Below are 16,471 nucleotides of genomic sequence, written 5' to 3'. Positions count from 1 at the left end.
GCACCCGCCCCTCGCTCAGCCAGTGAGCGGGAACCGGTCTGTATGTAGGATCTGAACCCTCGGCGGGAGCGCTGCCGCGCTCACAGTGCGCCACCGGGCTGGCCCCTAGAATTTCCATTTTTTTATTGATATTTACTATTTGTTTTCTGATTGTGTTCATGTTTTTCTTTAAATCGTTTAATGTTACATAATAGTAACTTGTTTTAAAGTCTTTGCTACTTCCATCATTTTTATTTCTGAGTCTGTTTCTGTCGATCGATTTCTTTCCCCTGTAGGTCATGGGTCACAGTTTTCTCCTGTTTCACATTTCTAGTAATCCAACTCCCCCACCCCCATAATTTTGGGTATTATGGACAATACGATATTGAATGCCTGGAACCTGTTGCCTTTCTTAATAGTTTTGTTTTGGCAGACAGTTAATTTGCTTGCTCATCAGCTTGATCTTTTCAAGGCTTGTTTTAATAAAAGTGGGTTTAGATTAGTCTTACTGGGTTTCTGCTGAATCCTGGGGTGTTTACTAAAGTCACTTAACTGGATGTTTGGAACTCAAATGTCTGCCAGCCATGTGCTAACACCAGTAGTTGTTAGCCTCATGCTACTTGGTAGTTTTTCTTTGCCCAGCTTCAGTAGACTCTTGCCATGTTCTGCTCAGCTTAGTATTTCACCAAAGATTATTATGCAGATTCTTGAAGCATCCCTGTAAAATTCTCTCTGGTACCCTTCCTCATAAATTTCAGTGATTCCTGCAGTTATTAACTCTGATATCTGCTTAGATCATTGATACTGCCAGGCTGTGTTTGGGTTCTCCCTCCGCAGTCTGCAGTCTGGAAAATGCCTCGAGGCAGAAACAGGGATTTTTTTGGGATTTACCTTGCTTGTCTTCTGAGACCACAGTTCTGCATTGTGTTGGCTTTTGTCCAAGCTGAAAATGGTTATTTGATATATGCTTTTCAGTTTTATACTTGGCCTGAAGTGGTGTCAATTATTTGTATATTTGGAAGCGAAAGTCATGGAGTGTGTGGTGCCAGAATTTAGCACATTGGATTTTATTATCTGATAGAACAATTCAGCCTGTTTTAATTATGTCCTATTTTGCTTCATTGTTTCGATAGCACAGTGTTAATATTTTAAACTTTAATTGCTGGTGAAAGACAATAGCCTATAGTGTTGTTGTATTTCTGAAACTATTATGTTTAGTTTTGAACTAACATATGTTCATGTTATAAGCAGAAGGATGAACAAAGTACTATGGCTTTCATTCCTTACTAAGGGAAATCTTTATTCACAATTTTAAAATTTCACAAACTCTCCAAACACAAGAGTCAGATAAGAGAATGCAGACTTGTATTTTTATTTAATGCAGTGATTGTGCTGGAGAGGACTAAATATGTTGATTGTGTTATTTCACAAAACCTGTTTTAAAAGAATTGAATATGAAACATTTGCTCAAAGTATATAGGTAGTACTACGGGTCTTCAAAAAGTTTTTGGAAGGATTCATATTATCTTTTAACTTTTCTATGAATTTTTTGAAGTGCCCTTGTGTTTTGCATCTCTCTTGTAAGTTCCTAAAAACTTAATTTAAGTCTACTGGCTTGATTAAGAAGACAGCATTGAGAATCTTGTCATGATATCTTTCCTCCCATATTGTTCTGTAGAATGAACTTAAGTGGTGGTATTACATGGTATATTTTTTTTAAACAAGCAAATAAACCTATTTTTTAAAATTGACTTAACCATTTTTAAGTGTGGATTTTTGGACTTAACCATTTTTCAGTGATGTTAAGTACATTGATGTTTTTTTAAACAAGCAAATAAACCTATTTTTTAAAATTGACTTAACCATTTTTAAGTGTGGAGTTCAGTGATGTTAAGTACATTGATATTGTTGTATGCCCATAAGCACCATCCATTTCCAGAATTCTTTTCATTGTGCAAAACTAAAACTCTACACTCAATTAAACAATAACTCCTATTCCCCTCTATCCCCAGCCCCTGACAACCGCCATTATACTTGTCTTTATGATTTTGATTACTTTAAGAATATCATATAAGTGAAATCATTCAGTATTTTTCTTTTTGTGACTGCCTTATTTCACTTAACACCCTCAAGGTTCATCTGTGTTGTAGCATATTGCAGAATTGTCTTCCTTTTTAAAGGCTGAATAATATTCCCTTGCATGTATATACCACTTTTATCCATTTATCCATCAATAGATACTTGGGTTGCTTCCATTTTTTAGCTATTGTGAATGAGGCTAACCATGAACATAGGTGTGCAAATAATTCTTTGAGACCCTGCTTTCAATTCTTTTGGGTTATACACAGAAGTGGAATTGCTGGATAGTATGGTAATTCTTTTTAAATTTTTCAAAGAACTGTGCCATACTGTTTTCCACAGCAGTTGGTACCATTTTACATCATCACCACAGTGCACCGGGTTCCAATTTCTCTGCATCCTTGCTAACACTATTTCCTGGGTTTTGTTTGTTTAAAAGTAGCCATCCTAATGGGTGCAAGGCGATAGTTTTGATTTGCATTTGTCTAATGGCGAGTGGTATTTAATACCTTTTCATGTGCTTATTGGCTACTTGTATATCTTTTATAAAGATGTCTATTCAAGTTCTTTGCCCATTTTTGAATTGTTTTTGTTGTTGTTGAGTTTTAGGAGTTCTTTTTATATTCTAGATATTAATCTGTTATAAGTTATATGATTTGTAAGAATTTTCTCCCATTCTGTGTGTTGCCTTTTTACTCTGTTGATGGTGTTTTGATGCACAAAATTTAAAAATTTTCGTGAAGTCTGCTTTATCTATTTCATGTTTTGCTGCTTGTGCCATTGGTGTCATATCTAAGAAATCATTGTCAAATTCAGTGTCGTGAAGCGTTTGCCCTACATTTTCTTCTAACCAGCTGAGCTAACCAGCCAGCTCCTCTTTTAGGTATTTCTAAGCATGCTTTTTTTTTCCTTTTCTTCTTTTTCTTTTATTTTTTATTATTTTAATTTATTTTTAGGCTGGCCGGTTTAGGGGATCGAACCCTGGACCTTGGTGTTGTCAGCACCGTGCTCTAACCAACTGAGCTAACCAGGCAACCCCTTTTTAGATATTTCTAGATAGAAGATCATGTCATCTGTGAACAGAGATAATGTTACCTCTTCCTTTCCAGTTTGGATGCTTTTTAATTATTTGTTTCTTTTCTTTCTTTTTCCTTTTTTGTTTTTGCTTAATGTCTCTGGCTAGGACTTTAGTACTACGTTAAGTGGAAGTGGCATTGCGGAAATAGATTCCACTTGGTCATGATGTATAATCCTTTTAATATGATGTTTAATTTGGTTTGCTAGTATTTTGTTGAGGATTTTTCATTTTCTGTTATATTTTAAGAGTGCTTTTATAAGATTTTATTTTAATCAGATAAAACCAGTGTTAAAGCTGAATTATACATACATCTGGCCTTCTATATAATATATCTTTATGGGGGAAAGGGAAGCTATCAAATGAAATATGATGTATTATTTTCTATTTTTCTTATCAACCTTTATTTGCTGTGAGAGTTTATCATCAGGCAAGGACAGAAGCTTTAAGGGAAAATTCTAGGATTTCCCATAAGTTGAGTATTGTTTCTTTTTTCTTTGTGAGAGGACTTCTCTCCTTTGTAGTAAGTGACTTGCTATAGAAGTAGTGCTTTTAGGAAAAAAAAGATATTGAGATCCATTTACTTAAATGTGTACTGATTCTTGATGAGAAGTGAATTATTAGTAGTTACTTGGAGAGATATGTCAGTTTGAATTATTTTTACAGGTTACATTGACAGGAAATAATTAGGGTAATGGCATTGAGTATAATTTCAATATGGAAGACGGCCCAATTTCATTAATTGGGAAAATAGTAATCATTAGGATCTGCAACCTAATTACTGTTCTTAACGGCTATAAAATAAAGTGCTATAGTATAATCTTGTCTCATTCAAAGAAGAGGTCTGGCAAACTCAGTTATTTGGAGAGATTATCCAGTGGGTTAATCTTGCATGTGTATTCATTTTTCTAATTTTATCTTTAGCATTTTTATTGTACATTTGATTGTAAAACTGAATAAGCAAGGAAACAAGGTGAAATAGTTGAATTTATTGATTAGAAGATCTATTAAAAGATTAAAACTCTTGGCTTTAATAACCTTTACACTAATGACATTTAATAACATTTCTGTATGTGATGGAAAGAGCTCTCAACCAGGAGTCAGAGGGCCTAGATAGAAGTCTAAGTTTTGTCACTAACAGTTATGTAATTTCAGGCAAATTGCTTGTTTTCTAAATTTTACCTGTACAATAAGGATTGAACCTTTTGTGCTTAGTTTACAGGATTATCATGAAGATTAAATGAGATGTTAGTGTGAAATCCCTTTGAAAAATGTGGTGCTGTAAACAAATGTAATGTATTTCCGTTCAGACCATGAAAAAACAACTGGAATCCTGAATATTTTAAGTTCAACTATACAAAATAAAGTCACATTGTTCATGTCAAGTAAGAATATCAATGTCTATGTTTTTATATGCAAGTATGAATTGTATTTGCACAAGTTCATCTTTATACTGTAGAATAATAGACTGTTCTGTGAGTTTTGGATTAAAACTTTTTTGTTAAAAAAAAATCTATGTTTAATAGCAATTGTCTCTGCAATGGGATTTTGTGTTAATCTTTTTTTTTTTTTTCTTTTTTTAAAGCTGTCTACAATGGCTAAATATTACCTTTTTTAAGTAGTTTTATGTTATTAAAAAAACACATTAAGAAAAAAAATGTTCTGGGCACTGTAGTAGAGAGGTAATTATTAATGGTTAAGGGAAATGGCTCTGGATCCAGATTGTCTGGGTTCCGATTTTTTCCCCATCGCTTAATAGCTGTGTTATGTTGGCCAAATTATATAACCTCCCTGGAATTCAGTTATCTCACATAAAATGAGGATAATAAGACTACCTGCATCATACCAATGCTAAGATTGAATGGTTTTTCCTGTTAAGCACTTAGCATAGTTCCTGGCACTCGGTAAATGCTCCGTAAGCATTAGCTATTATTATTACTAAGCGTTTTACATGCCTTTTTCTGATTCTTTGTCTCCATGATTTAAGGGTTCTTTTTGATACTCAGCAAAGTACTACATAAGATTACATAACTAGTTTTATTATCTGGAGTCAGTGTTTAAAACCAGAGCTATTTGGTTACAAAGGCAGTGTTTTTCACTCTTTAAGTAAAATTTTCAGTTCATAATGTTTCTATTGCATAAAAATTACCTTGAAATGTAATGCTAGAATTATGAAACAGTGATGATGTTATGATTTGTGTAGTTTAACAGAGAAGACCTAGACTCCTTTTGTATCATGTTTACCATATTGGCTTTGGTAGATTTAAGCCTTTGGCATAAAAGCCATTGATACAAAGTCAGTTAAAAGACTTTTGATAAGTTAACGGGGGGTACTTCAAAAAGTTCATGAAAAAAATTCACATTGTCTTTTAATTCTATTTTCCATGAAATTTTAAAAGTATCCTTGTACTTGCATTAATTCAGGTATGTCATTAATTTTAGTGGTCCTTTTTGTCATTTTCAGCTTTTTGTGATCTTATTAATAAATCCTGTTCCCATTAGATACTGTTGAACAGTATTTTTTAAAAATCAAGTTTATTAAGGAATACTTTTTATATTATAAAATTCCTTATGGCAAAATTTTCCAGAGTGATTGAACCAATTTTTTGCTCCTATGTTCAGTAGCTTCACAACTTCAACAACAGTTGATATTGTCTGATTTAATTAATGGTGTCGTATGTGTGATGTAATTATGCATCTTTTAGTATATTTATTGGCTATTAGGTTGTGGATATAAGATCTTTGTTGAACATTTTTTTTTTTCTTCCTTTTTTGTCTTTTTTACTGACCGGTAACGGGATCGCAACCCTCGGTGTCGCACCCGTACTGGGGACCGGCAACAGGATCGCAACCCTTGGTGTTGCGCCCACACCGCGCTCAACCAGTGAGCGGGAACCGGTTTCCACATGGAATCCGAACCCTCGGCGGGAGCGCCTCCGCACTCCCAAGCGGCGCACTATCCATTGCGCCACCGGGCCGGCCCTGAACATATTTATTGTAAATGTCTTCTATCTGGCTGTACTAGTCTGTTTCTGTTGCTTGTAACAGAATACCTGAAACTGGATAATTTCTAATGAAAAAGGTTTATTTCTTATAGTTTGGGGGCTAGGAAGTCCAAAGTCCTAGGAACACATCTGGCAAGGACCTTCTTGGTGTGAACTCTACAGAGTCCCAGCGACAAGGGTATCACGTGGCGAGAATGGGCTGAGGGAGAGAAGTAACCTGCTCACTGGCTCTCATAAAGCATCAGAACCATGCCCATGACCACCCAGTAAGCCATAAATGGATTAATCCATTCATGAGAGCACGGTTCTTATGATCCAATAACCTCTTAAATGCCCCACCTTTCAGGTATCATAATTGGATTTTCCATCCTCTTAACACTGTAACAATAGAAATTAAGTTTCAGTACACGAACTTTTGAGGGACACATTTGACCCATAGTACTGCCTTCCCTTTTTTTGCACCTTATGTTGAACGTTTAAAATTTCCTGTTTAAGGGATCTTGCCTACCCTAGTGTAATGAAGATATTTTTCTATGTTTTCTTCATTTTAACTTTCACACTTAATTCTGCTATGCCTTTAGAATTTTTTTTTTTCCTTTGGCAGCTGGCTGGTACAAGGATCAAACCCTGGACCGTGGTGTTATCAGCACTGCGTTCTAATCAACTGAGCTCACTGGCCAACCCTGCTAATTTATTTTTTCTAATTTATCTCTTCTCTCTATGCTTCAGTTTGGGTAGTTTCTATGTTTGCAATTTGTTTTTCTTCTGATGTGTCATCAACTGCTTTCACCAGATAATCTTATCTGGTGAAATTTCATTTTAAATATTGGATTTTCATCTCTATAAGTTCTGTTTGGTTCTTATGTTTGTTTCTCTCTTCATATGTTTATGCACATTTGTAATAGTTTTGACTTCCTTATCTAATAATTCCATCACTTTTCTCCTAGTTCTCCTGGTGATGGGTCATATTTTTCTGCTTAGCTTGTTTAGGAATTTTCCGTTGGATGTTGTACCTTATGGATATTACATTATTTTACTGGATTTAACTGTCTTAAAAGAGTGTTGGACTTTATTGTGGTAGACACTGAGGTACCTGTATATCATTCTGATCCTTTTGCAGCTTTGTTAGGATGAGTCTAGAGTAATACTTGCTCTAAGGCTAGTTTATGTCTAATACCTACTGAGTTCTGCGGCTGTTCATTGACACTCCATTCTGGCTAGTTGTGACTTTTAGCACCATGTAGGCCCTGAGAATTGTTGAACTTACTGCTTCCTTGTTGTTCTTTGTCTGGCCCCCTGAAGTTTCACCCTACTTGTGCAAGACTTAGTACTCAACAGTTTTCAGCAACAGACACATGGGGACCCTGTGCAGACTTCTGGACTTCTTTTTCTGGGTAGTTTCATCATTTTCAGTACTCTTCCTTGCAGAGTACCACAACCTCATTGAACATCACTCTTTGTCTCTTAACTCTGTGGACTTCCATAGCCTGCTTGGGATCCTTCTTCCTGTGCTGTGATCTAGAAATTACTTCCGTGTGTAAAGCAGTGGCATTTCTAGAGCCTATAGTTTCTTTCTCTCTCTCTCGTGGTTCACAATCTTGCACTGCTTGTTGAATAATTATTTCATATATTTTGTCCAGTTTTGTTTATGGTGGAAGGGCAAGTTTGGCTTTAATTACTCCAACATGACAAAAGTGGAAGTCACCTATCTACATTTTTACAGAAATAAATTTTCAGAAAGCTAATGATGGTTTTATGAACAGTGACACATTCTTTTTTGTATGTATATAGTTCTTGGAAAACAGCAACAAGTCAAGAGCATTCCTTTTAATTGGCTTAGTCTTTACACTATAGTGTTCTTTAATTCTTATTGCTATCATTATCATTGTGAAAAGCACATATTATTTTTAGGCTTTCTGCTAAGTAAGTGGGAACATGAAGTTTAGTTGCTTAGTCTTAGGGTTTCTTTGGTGTTACATATGGTTAATGATAGCTTCCAAGTTACTGCTTCTCCTGTCCCCTCCTGTTATCCTCTGAGTCACTCTTCCTACTGAGTGCATAGTTGATTGTGGGAGCAGAGAAGATATACAAACCAATTAGGAAGCTATTGCACAGAAACTGTGCTTATGAGACCTACTAGAGGATGGCAATGAGGCAAGGAGAAGTCCCAAACCAAAGATTAGGTTTTTTGCTTGAACATCTGATTAAGTGAGTTGAGGGGAGGGTATTAACTGAGATGGTGAAGAATAAATTTGGGGGAATAAAATCAGTTGTTCGTATATATTAGGTTTGAGATGCAAAACAACAAAGTAGAAATGGTGAATACATAGTTGGTTATAGAACAGTTCTGTAGTTTGCTGTAGCATGAGCTTAGTCAATTGATTTCTTAATGCTAAATGTAAAATTTTATATTTTCATTGTTTTGTTTGTACACATTTTCTATTATGATTTTGTCATCTCTTACATTAATTATCCCTCCACAAATTTGAATATATTGCCTCAAAAGTTGTGAGTATAAAATTTGTTTAAATTTATGACAGTGAATTCTGGCATCAATTATCATATCTTTTAGGTGCAGTTTTTTTCTGTGACAATGCAGTGCTTTAAAAAATAGTTTTTTATTATGAAAGATATATGTCAATACCTAAAAGTCAACTAACACTAAAAGGTTTATGATGAAAAAATGTCTCCCTGCGCCCTTGCCTTCCCACTCTAGTATCAAGCAACCTCAGCCCTCTATTTCTCTGGTATTTGCCTTCTTGTTGCTTAATAATATATCACTATTTCTTGATGCATGACTTTTAGACATTAGTTGACTTCTGGCTATTAAAAATGAATACTTAGAACTTCCTCATTTACATACTTGCCTGCTTTCTTTTTCCTCATTCCCTTAACTTAGTTATATCACAATTTTTGGTAAGTCAGGACTGAATATTTACATTTTTACAACTATGCATATATTGTTCACTGTTACACCAAGTGTTACGCTAAATCCACACATCCTTTCTTATTGTAAGCCTTTGTTTTTCCTGGAGTTAATACCTGGTTTTCTGTGGACATATTGCTCATTTTCCCCAAATGTGTCTATATTTCTATCATGTGCCTAAAAATAATATTTTCCATATTATCAAGCAAATACCAGTTCCATTTTTGCTCTTGCTAGAAACCTATTCCATGACAACCTTTAGCTTCCTGCTCCAGTTTGGAGTGTCTGTTCTGTAGTCCTTTTTTCTGTATTAGATTTCTTATTGAATACATCCCATATTGTCTTTTAGAATTTTGTTTTAATTCTTTTTAATAGTTTGGAAGAATGCATGGAGATAAAAGTTTAGCTTTCTGAAAAGCCTTAAAGAAATTTTATTTGTATACTTGATTGATAACTTGGCTGGGTATAGACTTACAAATTGAAACGTAATTTTCATTATGAATTTTGAAGGTTGTGTATTTGGTTTTTAGCTTTCAACAGTATTTCATTATTTGGAATAAAAATTCATTGCCATTCTAGTTATAGATCCTTTTTATGTGACTTTTTTTCCTCTTTGGAAGTTTTTTGGGGGGCTCTCTGGAAGTTTTTAAGGACTTTATTACCAGGCTTTGAAATTTCACTGTGATGTGCTGTGGTGTGGGTTTTTTTTTTTTCTATTCATTTTGCATGCTCTCATTCAGCCCTTTTAACTTAAAAGCTTCTTTCCTTCAGTAAAAAGAACATGTTATAAAGGTATAAGATATAATTTTTATACCTTTTATTTTTCTGTTTTTGCTTTCTACCATGATCAGTTGTTGCATCTTTTGGAGTGAGCTTTTGTTTTCTTGTTTTTCCTAATCTATATTCTGTTCCTCTGTCTTGCTTTTACTTTCTGTATTCGAACCTTTTGTATTTTTTATCTTTTAGTGGCTTTTTAATGGGCTTTAGGAGAATATGGGAATAACATTCTGTTGTATTTAACAGAATCAAAAATTTAGCATTGAGTTTTAAGTTGTTTGCATTTCTTGGTAAATTCAAAGTTTTCTTTTTTGTTTTGACAGAGATGTTATGAACATAAACAGTACAGAAATGGATTGAAATTCTGTAAACAAATTCTCTCTAATCCCAAATTTGCAGAGCATGGAGGTAAGTGCAAATACCATACAATTGTAAGTATAAGTAGATAAGTCTTTTCTGTATACCTGTCTGGCTTCTCTGAGTTGGCACTGTTACTCCCTTCTGCCTTAACTATTTTATGGAGAGAATAGATCCTCTTATCATTGACTCCTGTGAGAAGATGAAATTTAATACTGAATTTTTAATTTAATGGTAAGAAAATGATAACACATTCTACTTGAGTTTTGATTTGTTCCCTCTTTGAATATTAGTTCTGTAGAAAAGGCAGAAGAATCTAACAGGTCAATATGGTTATTTAAGTAAAATTCTGTTATGAGAAAAATTTACTTTAGAACTTTGGTCGAGGTGGAGAAATTTTATTTCTTACAGTAAGCTTATTCAGAAAGTGACCATTTGGTCTTTTGTTTATGATCCCTCATCTTTTTATTTACATTGTATCTTAATTAGTTTTTTAGGACATGGTTTATATATTGTAATGTTCTGAAAGTTTACTAGCTTTTCCCTATATGAAGGTAGACAATTGGACATGATAGGTTTGTAGAGCAAGGGGAGAGCGTGGCTAAACTTCTGAGAGGGCAAAGGAAAAATAATCTTTCATAGGTCTGATTTTTACAGAGTTAGGAAACATGGCTCTTTAGTAATTAATTTGATAGTGTGCTCTTAGTGTTTACAAGGAGGGGTAGAGTAATAGTTCTCTCAGCTTTCTTCACTCTTTTGCCTATGTTCAATGTACCTTCACTTTCATTGCATTTTATTTTGTACTTTCACTGCAGTTGTTTGGAGAAGAACAGTGGGAGTAAAAGTATCTAAATTTATCTCCTTTCCCTTGTTAAAAATTTATTTCTTTTGCTGGCCAGCTGGGCATTAGATAATTTTATATTCATTTCTAAAATATGCATACTGGTGATGTGATTTTTAGTGATGTAACGATTAGAGTACCCGTTTTTCCCATATTATTTCATTGTTTCTAAAATGCAGTTTCCCTTGTATTTTAATAGTGTACCTGAAATCAAGTTGCGTATGAAGTGTCTTAATTTCATCGAAAGTATTTTTAAACATACATGTTAACTCTTTCTCAGGGTTATTCCTTTAATTCTTACGTTATTAATTGTTTTATAAATTTTAAATTTTGGTCCTAAAAATTACACAAATGAATGAATAATGTTAGGCAAATAAATGAATAATGTTGGTTAGGCAAGTTAGACAATAATGATTTCTTTTTCCTTTATGCTTCATAAGATATACATTATAAAATTAGAAATCTTTTTTTTTCTTTTCAGAAAACTTAATATTTCCCTCAACTCTCTCTTTAATCTCTGGATTGGGAATGACAGGTTTCTGACATCTTCTTTTACTTGTATATTTAATAGTAATCCCAAAGAATCATTTCAAAATAAATATCTATGAAATCAGAAGTGTAGGTAATTTATGTGTATGTTTTCATCATTGAAGAATGAATTTAATCTTTACATAACTTAGGTTCACAGAAATAAAGTCTTTTTTCAAGACAAAGGTTTTTGTATTTTAGATGAGTAGTTATATAAAGTCATCCCGTGGAACTCCCCCCAAAGAGCAGTAATAGAGTGATTATATCTTGTCAGAATGTGAATTACTAGGTTATGTTTCTAGTCAGATGTATGTACATTTTGTATCTTTTTATCCAAGAATATAGCTTTGGAATCTGTGTTTACTTGATTTGTCAATTTTAAAAAACCTTTTAATTTTTCATGAAACTAGAAAATGTCTCAGAAAAATCTTGAGGTTTCTTAGGATAATGTAGCATTTGTTTTTGAGACTATGGTTACCTTTTGTAGTTGTTAATTATTTTAAATGTTTAACTTTTTCCTTTTTCTTTGTTTTTAAAATAGAAACTCTGGCTATGAAAGGATTAACATTGAACTGTTTGGGAAAAAAGGAAGAAGCTTATGAATTGGTTCGTAGAGGTTTGAGAAATGACTTGAAGAGTCATGTTTGTATCCTTTTTGAGATATACTGAAGGATTGAGTAGGGTACGTTGAGCTAAGCCAGCAATTTGAGAGTCAGAAATTTTAAGTCCCTTCTGCAGTGTAACTCTAGAGGAAGTTATTCTTTCTTAAATTGAGTAATAGCAATTACCTTCATTCAGAGAACACTTTTATATACCTACCGTGTTTTAACATTGTATCTGTCTCACAGATAAATAGGACTTGTCTTTAAAAATTTCTGTGAAAGCTCTACTTTTTTTTAAAAAAAGGGCATTGCTACAGTCTGAATGTTTGTGTTCCTCCCTAAATTTATATGTTGAAACCTAATCACCAATGTGATAGTGTTAGGAGGTGGGGTTTTTAGGAAGGTGATAGGGGTAGAGCTCTCATACATGGGATTAGTGCCCTTATAAAAGAGGCTTGAGGGAGCTTGTTTGCCCCCTCTGCCATGTGAGGAACACAGTTCTTAGAAGGCGCCATCTAAGAAGCAGAGAGCAAGCCGTCACCAGGCATTGAATGCAGATTTCAATATGATCATAACTTTGGCGAAGGGTATATAAGGAGTGCATTATAATGTACTGGTTAAGAGCATAGGTTTTGGAGTGTATAGGCTTGGAGTGTGCTTCACTTAGGTTTGAAACCCAGCTCAGCTTCTTTCTAACTCTGTGATCTTAAGGCTCAGTTTCCTCATGTGTAAGATGGGGATAATCATACCCCTTCATTGTGATGTAAAGATTTAAAGATGAAATACCTAATAATAGTCCCTGATAATGCTAAGTGCTATGCTAGATAAGGCTTATTTTATTAAGGGAAGTGTGAGGGTGGGAGCAAGTAGAAATGTCTGAGTGAGGATAAAAGAAAAAATTGTGGTTTACTATTTTTTAAATAGTCTTTAACAAGTATTTCTGTACCTACTTTGTGTGCTAACATGATTTTAAGTGCTGAAACATTTAGCAAATTTCAAGTGTTTACCAGGCCCCTGGCACAGTACAGACGAAGAAAAGATGTGGATTTTGCTCTCAAGAAACTTATAGTCTAGTGAAGGAAGATACTTATTAGAAGCATGTACAGAACACGTTCGAGTATTATATAAAATGTCATGGCTTGTACAAAGAATTGTCACTACCCCAGTAAAGCAGAAGTGTGAATTGGGAGTGACCAGAGGACTAGAAAGGTAAGCAAGGGCTAAATTAATAAGACTGTTGTGGATATCTTTCCATCATTTTTAATGATTGTGTAGTATTCTACCATATGTATTTACCATGATTTATTAAATTGGGTTCCTCTTGATGCATGTACCTTTCTTTAAATTGTTAGCAATGTTGAACTCCCGGAGGATAGCTTTTTTGGTAGGTGGATATTAGAGGCAATTGTAAGGTTCTTGCAATGCTCAAGAGAGGTGATGTTTTGAAATATAGGTTATTGGTGATAGAAATGGGACGGATTGGAAAAATAGGTAATGGGAACCAGATTTTGAAGGGTAGGATTTTAGGTTTTTAAAACCATATTCCAGCCAGCTAAGAGGATTTTGTCAAGCTTTACTTTGTCATTTATATTGTGAAAATGAAGGTTACTTTTCAAATATCATTTATAATATTAAATATGTATTTTTAGTTATACATGTCATGCTAGACATTCTATATTTTATTGACTGTTAAGGATCTCTGGCCTAAAAGTTGTTAGGCCGAAAAATTTGAGCCTGATCTGATAGAGAAACATTACAAGTTTATGTAAAGGGAAGTGATATTTTTTCTTTTGATTATGTGTGTTTTAGAAAGATTACTTTGGGAGAGAATAAGAGAGCCAAGGTAGGAGGATTGAGTGTCTGTTGCAATGACCCACATAGGAGCAAGGGTCCACAGCCAACCAGAGAAAGGAGCCAGCAACAGGTCACTGAGTTATCACAAAGGACTCATACATGGCCTGCCCCATGGGAAGTATTTGGAGTACAGGCTGAAGGTTGTCCTACCAGGGGAGTGTTGGGGCACAGTGTGGACAGCTGATCTTCCTTCCCATTGGCACACCACTCTGTGGATCCTAGTCTGTGCAATAAAACTGAACTGCAGGAGGTGTAGTTTGCAGGAAACACTCTGTTCCAGGCAAGAATTTTCACACAGCCCAGTTGTGTCTGTGGTGACCTCACAAGACCAAAAAGTGATTAAAATGTCAATAATTAAAATCTGACTCACACGAAAAACCTTCCTCAGTTTGAAAATCAACCCCAAAGCAGCAATTGATCTGATACACGAAGCTCAAGTTGTGGTTCCCACAGGTTGTCCCCAATTCAGAAATTAACCACAGGACAGCAAATTGGGTCCAGTGCAAGGATTAAGTGGTGTTGGTAGCTAATATCCCATCACAAAACAGAAAAACCACAAAACAGACACAAAGCTCTGATATTAACAAGTAAAGGTCTAATACCACCAAAGAATATCTATAAGACCTAGAAAAGGCAGCAGTCCCCTCAAATGGCCAGACATCAGCATAAACATACAAAGATTGAGAAAGAACAGAGAAATATGATATCATCAGATGAAACAAAGCACCAGGAATAGACCCGAACAGAGGATTTATGAAATGTCTGACAGAGAATTCAGAATAATTTACGTAAGCATTTACAGAAGGTCACAGAAAATACTGGTAAAAAAACTAAATGATAACTGGAAAACATTTCAGGAGGAGAAAGAGAAATTGACAAAGGAATACAATCAATTAACAAAAACACAAATAGCAATTATAGAAATAAAGAATACATTGTCTGAATTGAAAAACTTGATAGAAAGCTCCCACAGCAGACTCGACCAAATGGAGGAAAGAATCGGTGAGCTAATATGAAATCATTCAATCAGAGGAGCAAAAAGAAAATAAGAAAAAACTTGGTGGTGTCAGCACCACGCTCTCCGAAGTCAGCTAACCGGCCATCCCTGTATAGGAATCCGAACCCCTGGCCTTGGTGTTATCAGCACCACACTCTCTGAGTGAGCCACGGGCTGGCCCAAGACTAATGTTTTTGTATCTTCAATTTTAACCCCAAATCAGTCTTGCATCTACTTAGTTCCTCTTTCATATTTTCTTTTTTTTTTTAATGGTAGTACCTGCCGAATTTTTTTCTATATCTTAACTCAGTTGGACACTTCATTTTTTAAAGAATTTTTGAATGATTACTTTCCTTGGTATTATCCCATTCTGTCTCTTTTCTTGGGTAAATAGATCAGGAAATGACGGTATCTGGTCTTAAGTTTTTTAAAAATTACAAGATTGGCTTAGCCGCTTTATTGTGCTTCTTAAATATTTCTTTGTTTCTATAAAGCTATACTGTATGGATATTTGAAACATTTTTTCTAGTATTGTGTTGCAAAATGCTTAGTGCTGTGGGATAAATTAATGTGATCTTTTAAAGGAGCATTCGCTTTCATTGTAAACCTAAGAAAAAGTGGGGGTTTTTTTCCCCTTAAAGGAAACGAGATATCAGTTACTTCAACTTCGACCTGCACAGAGAGCATCATGGATTGGTTATGCTATTGCTTACCATTTATTAGAAGATTATGAAATGGCAGCAAAGATTTTAGAAGAATTTAGGAAAACACAACAGGTAAACAACTAGAAGCCATTTTACTAGATCTGATTCTAAGTATAACTAAAAGAAAGAAGTGTGTATAGTCTGGCTAACTTTTTATTTTGAAATAGTTTTAAACTTACAGAAAAGTTGCAAGGATAGTACAAATAACTCCATAAAGGAATTTACTTACATTAACTATTTGTTAATATGAGAGCACTTCAAAAAAGTTTGTGGCGGGCCGGCCCGGTGGCGCACTGGATAGTGCGCCGCTTGGGAAGCGCGGCGGCGCTCCCGCCTGAGGGTTCGGATCCCACATACAGACCTGTTCCCGCTCACTGGCTGAGCGAGGCGTGGGAGCAACACCGAGGTTTGCAATCCCGTTGCCAGTCCCCAGTCCGGTATGGGGGCAACACTGAGGGTTGCGATCCGTTGCCGGACACGGAAAAAAAAAAAAGTTTGTGGAAAAATACAATTAAAAGGTAATATGAATCTTTCCATGAACTTTTCCAAGTACCCTTGTTTTTGCCACATTACTTTAAAATCTCTCTCTATTTAAATTTTTTTCCTTAAGCATTTGTTTTTTGTTTTTTGATGGCTGGCCAATACAGGGATCAAATGCTGGATTTTGGTTTTATCAGCACCATGCTTTAACAAGCTGAGCTAACCAACCAGCTCTTTCCTTAAACATTTGAAAGCAATTGCAGACAT

General features: G+C 34.8%; 1 protein-coding gene and 1 non-coding gene across 2 annotated transcripts in view; one reads left to right on the top strand and one right to left on the bottom strand.

Annotated features, from left to right (window-relative positions):
• NAA15 (N(alpha)-acetyltransferase 15, NatA auxiliary subunit) overlaps window positions 1-16,471 on the top strand; it is an 87,987-nt gene that overhangs the window by 26,765 nt on the left and 44,751 nt on the right. Inside the window, exons 5-7 of the mRNA XM_008581993.1 lie at window positions 10,165-10,249; window positions 12,109-12,209; window positions 15,662-15,796. Of these exons, the coding sequence (XP_008580215.1) occupies window positions 10,165-10,249; window positions 12,109-12,209; window positions 15,662-15,796 (321 nt within the window). The remainder of the gene's footprint in view (window positions 1-10,164; window positions 10,250-12,108; window positions 12,210-15,661; window positions 15,797-16,471) is intronic.
• Window positions 3,018-3,091, bottom strand: TRNAV-GAC. Its single transcript has one exon. It is a non-coding gene; the product is annotated as a tRNA-Val (tRNA).

The sequence above is a fragment of the Galeopterus variegatus genome, unplaced genomic scaffold (genome assembly GCF_000696425.1).
Source record: "Galeopterus variegatus unplaced genomic scaffold, G_variegatus-3.0.2 Scaffold2500, whole genome shotgun sequence".
NCBI classification, from domain to species: Eukaryota; Metazoa; Chordata; class Mammalia; order Dermoptera; family Cynocephalidae; genus Galeopterus; species Galeopterus variegatus.
The sequence above is the reverse complement of the archived record's forward strand: the minus strand, read 5'-3'. Positions and strand labels throughout refer to the sequence as shown.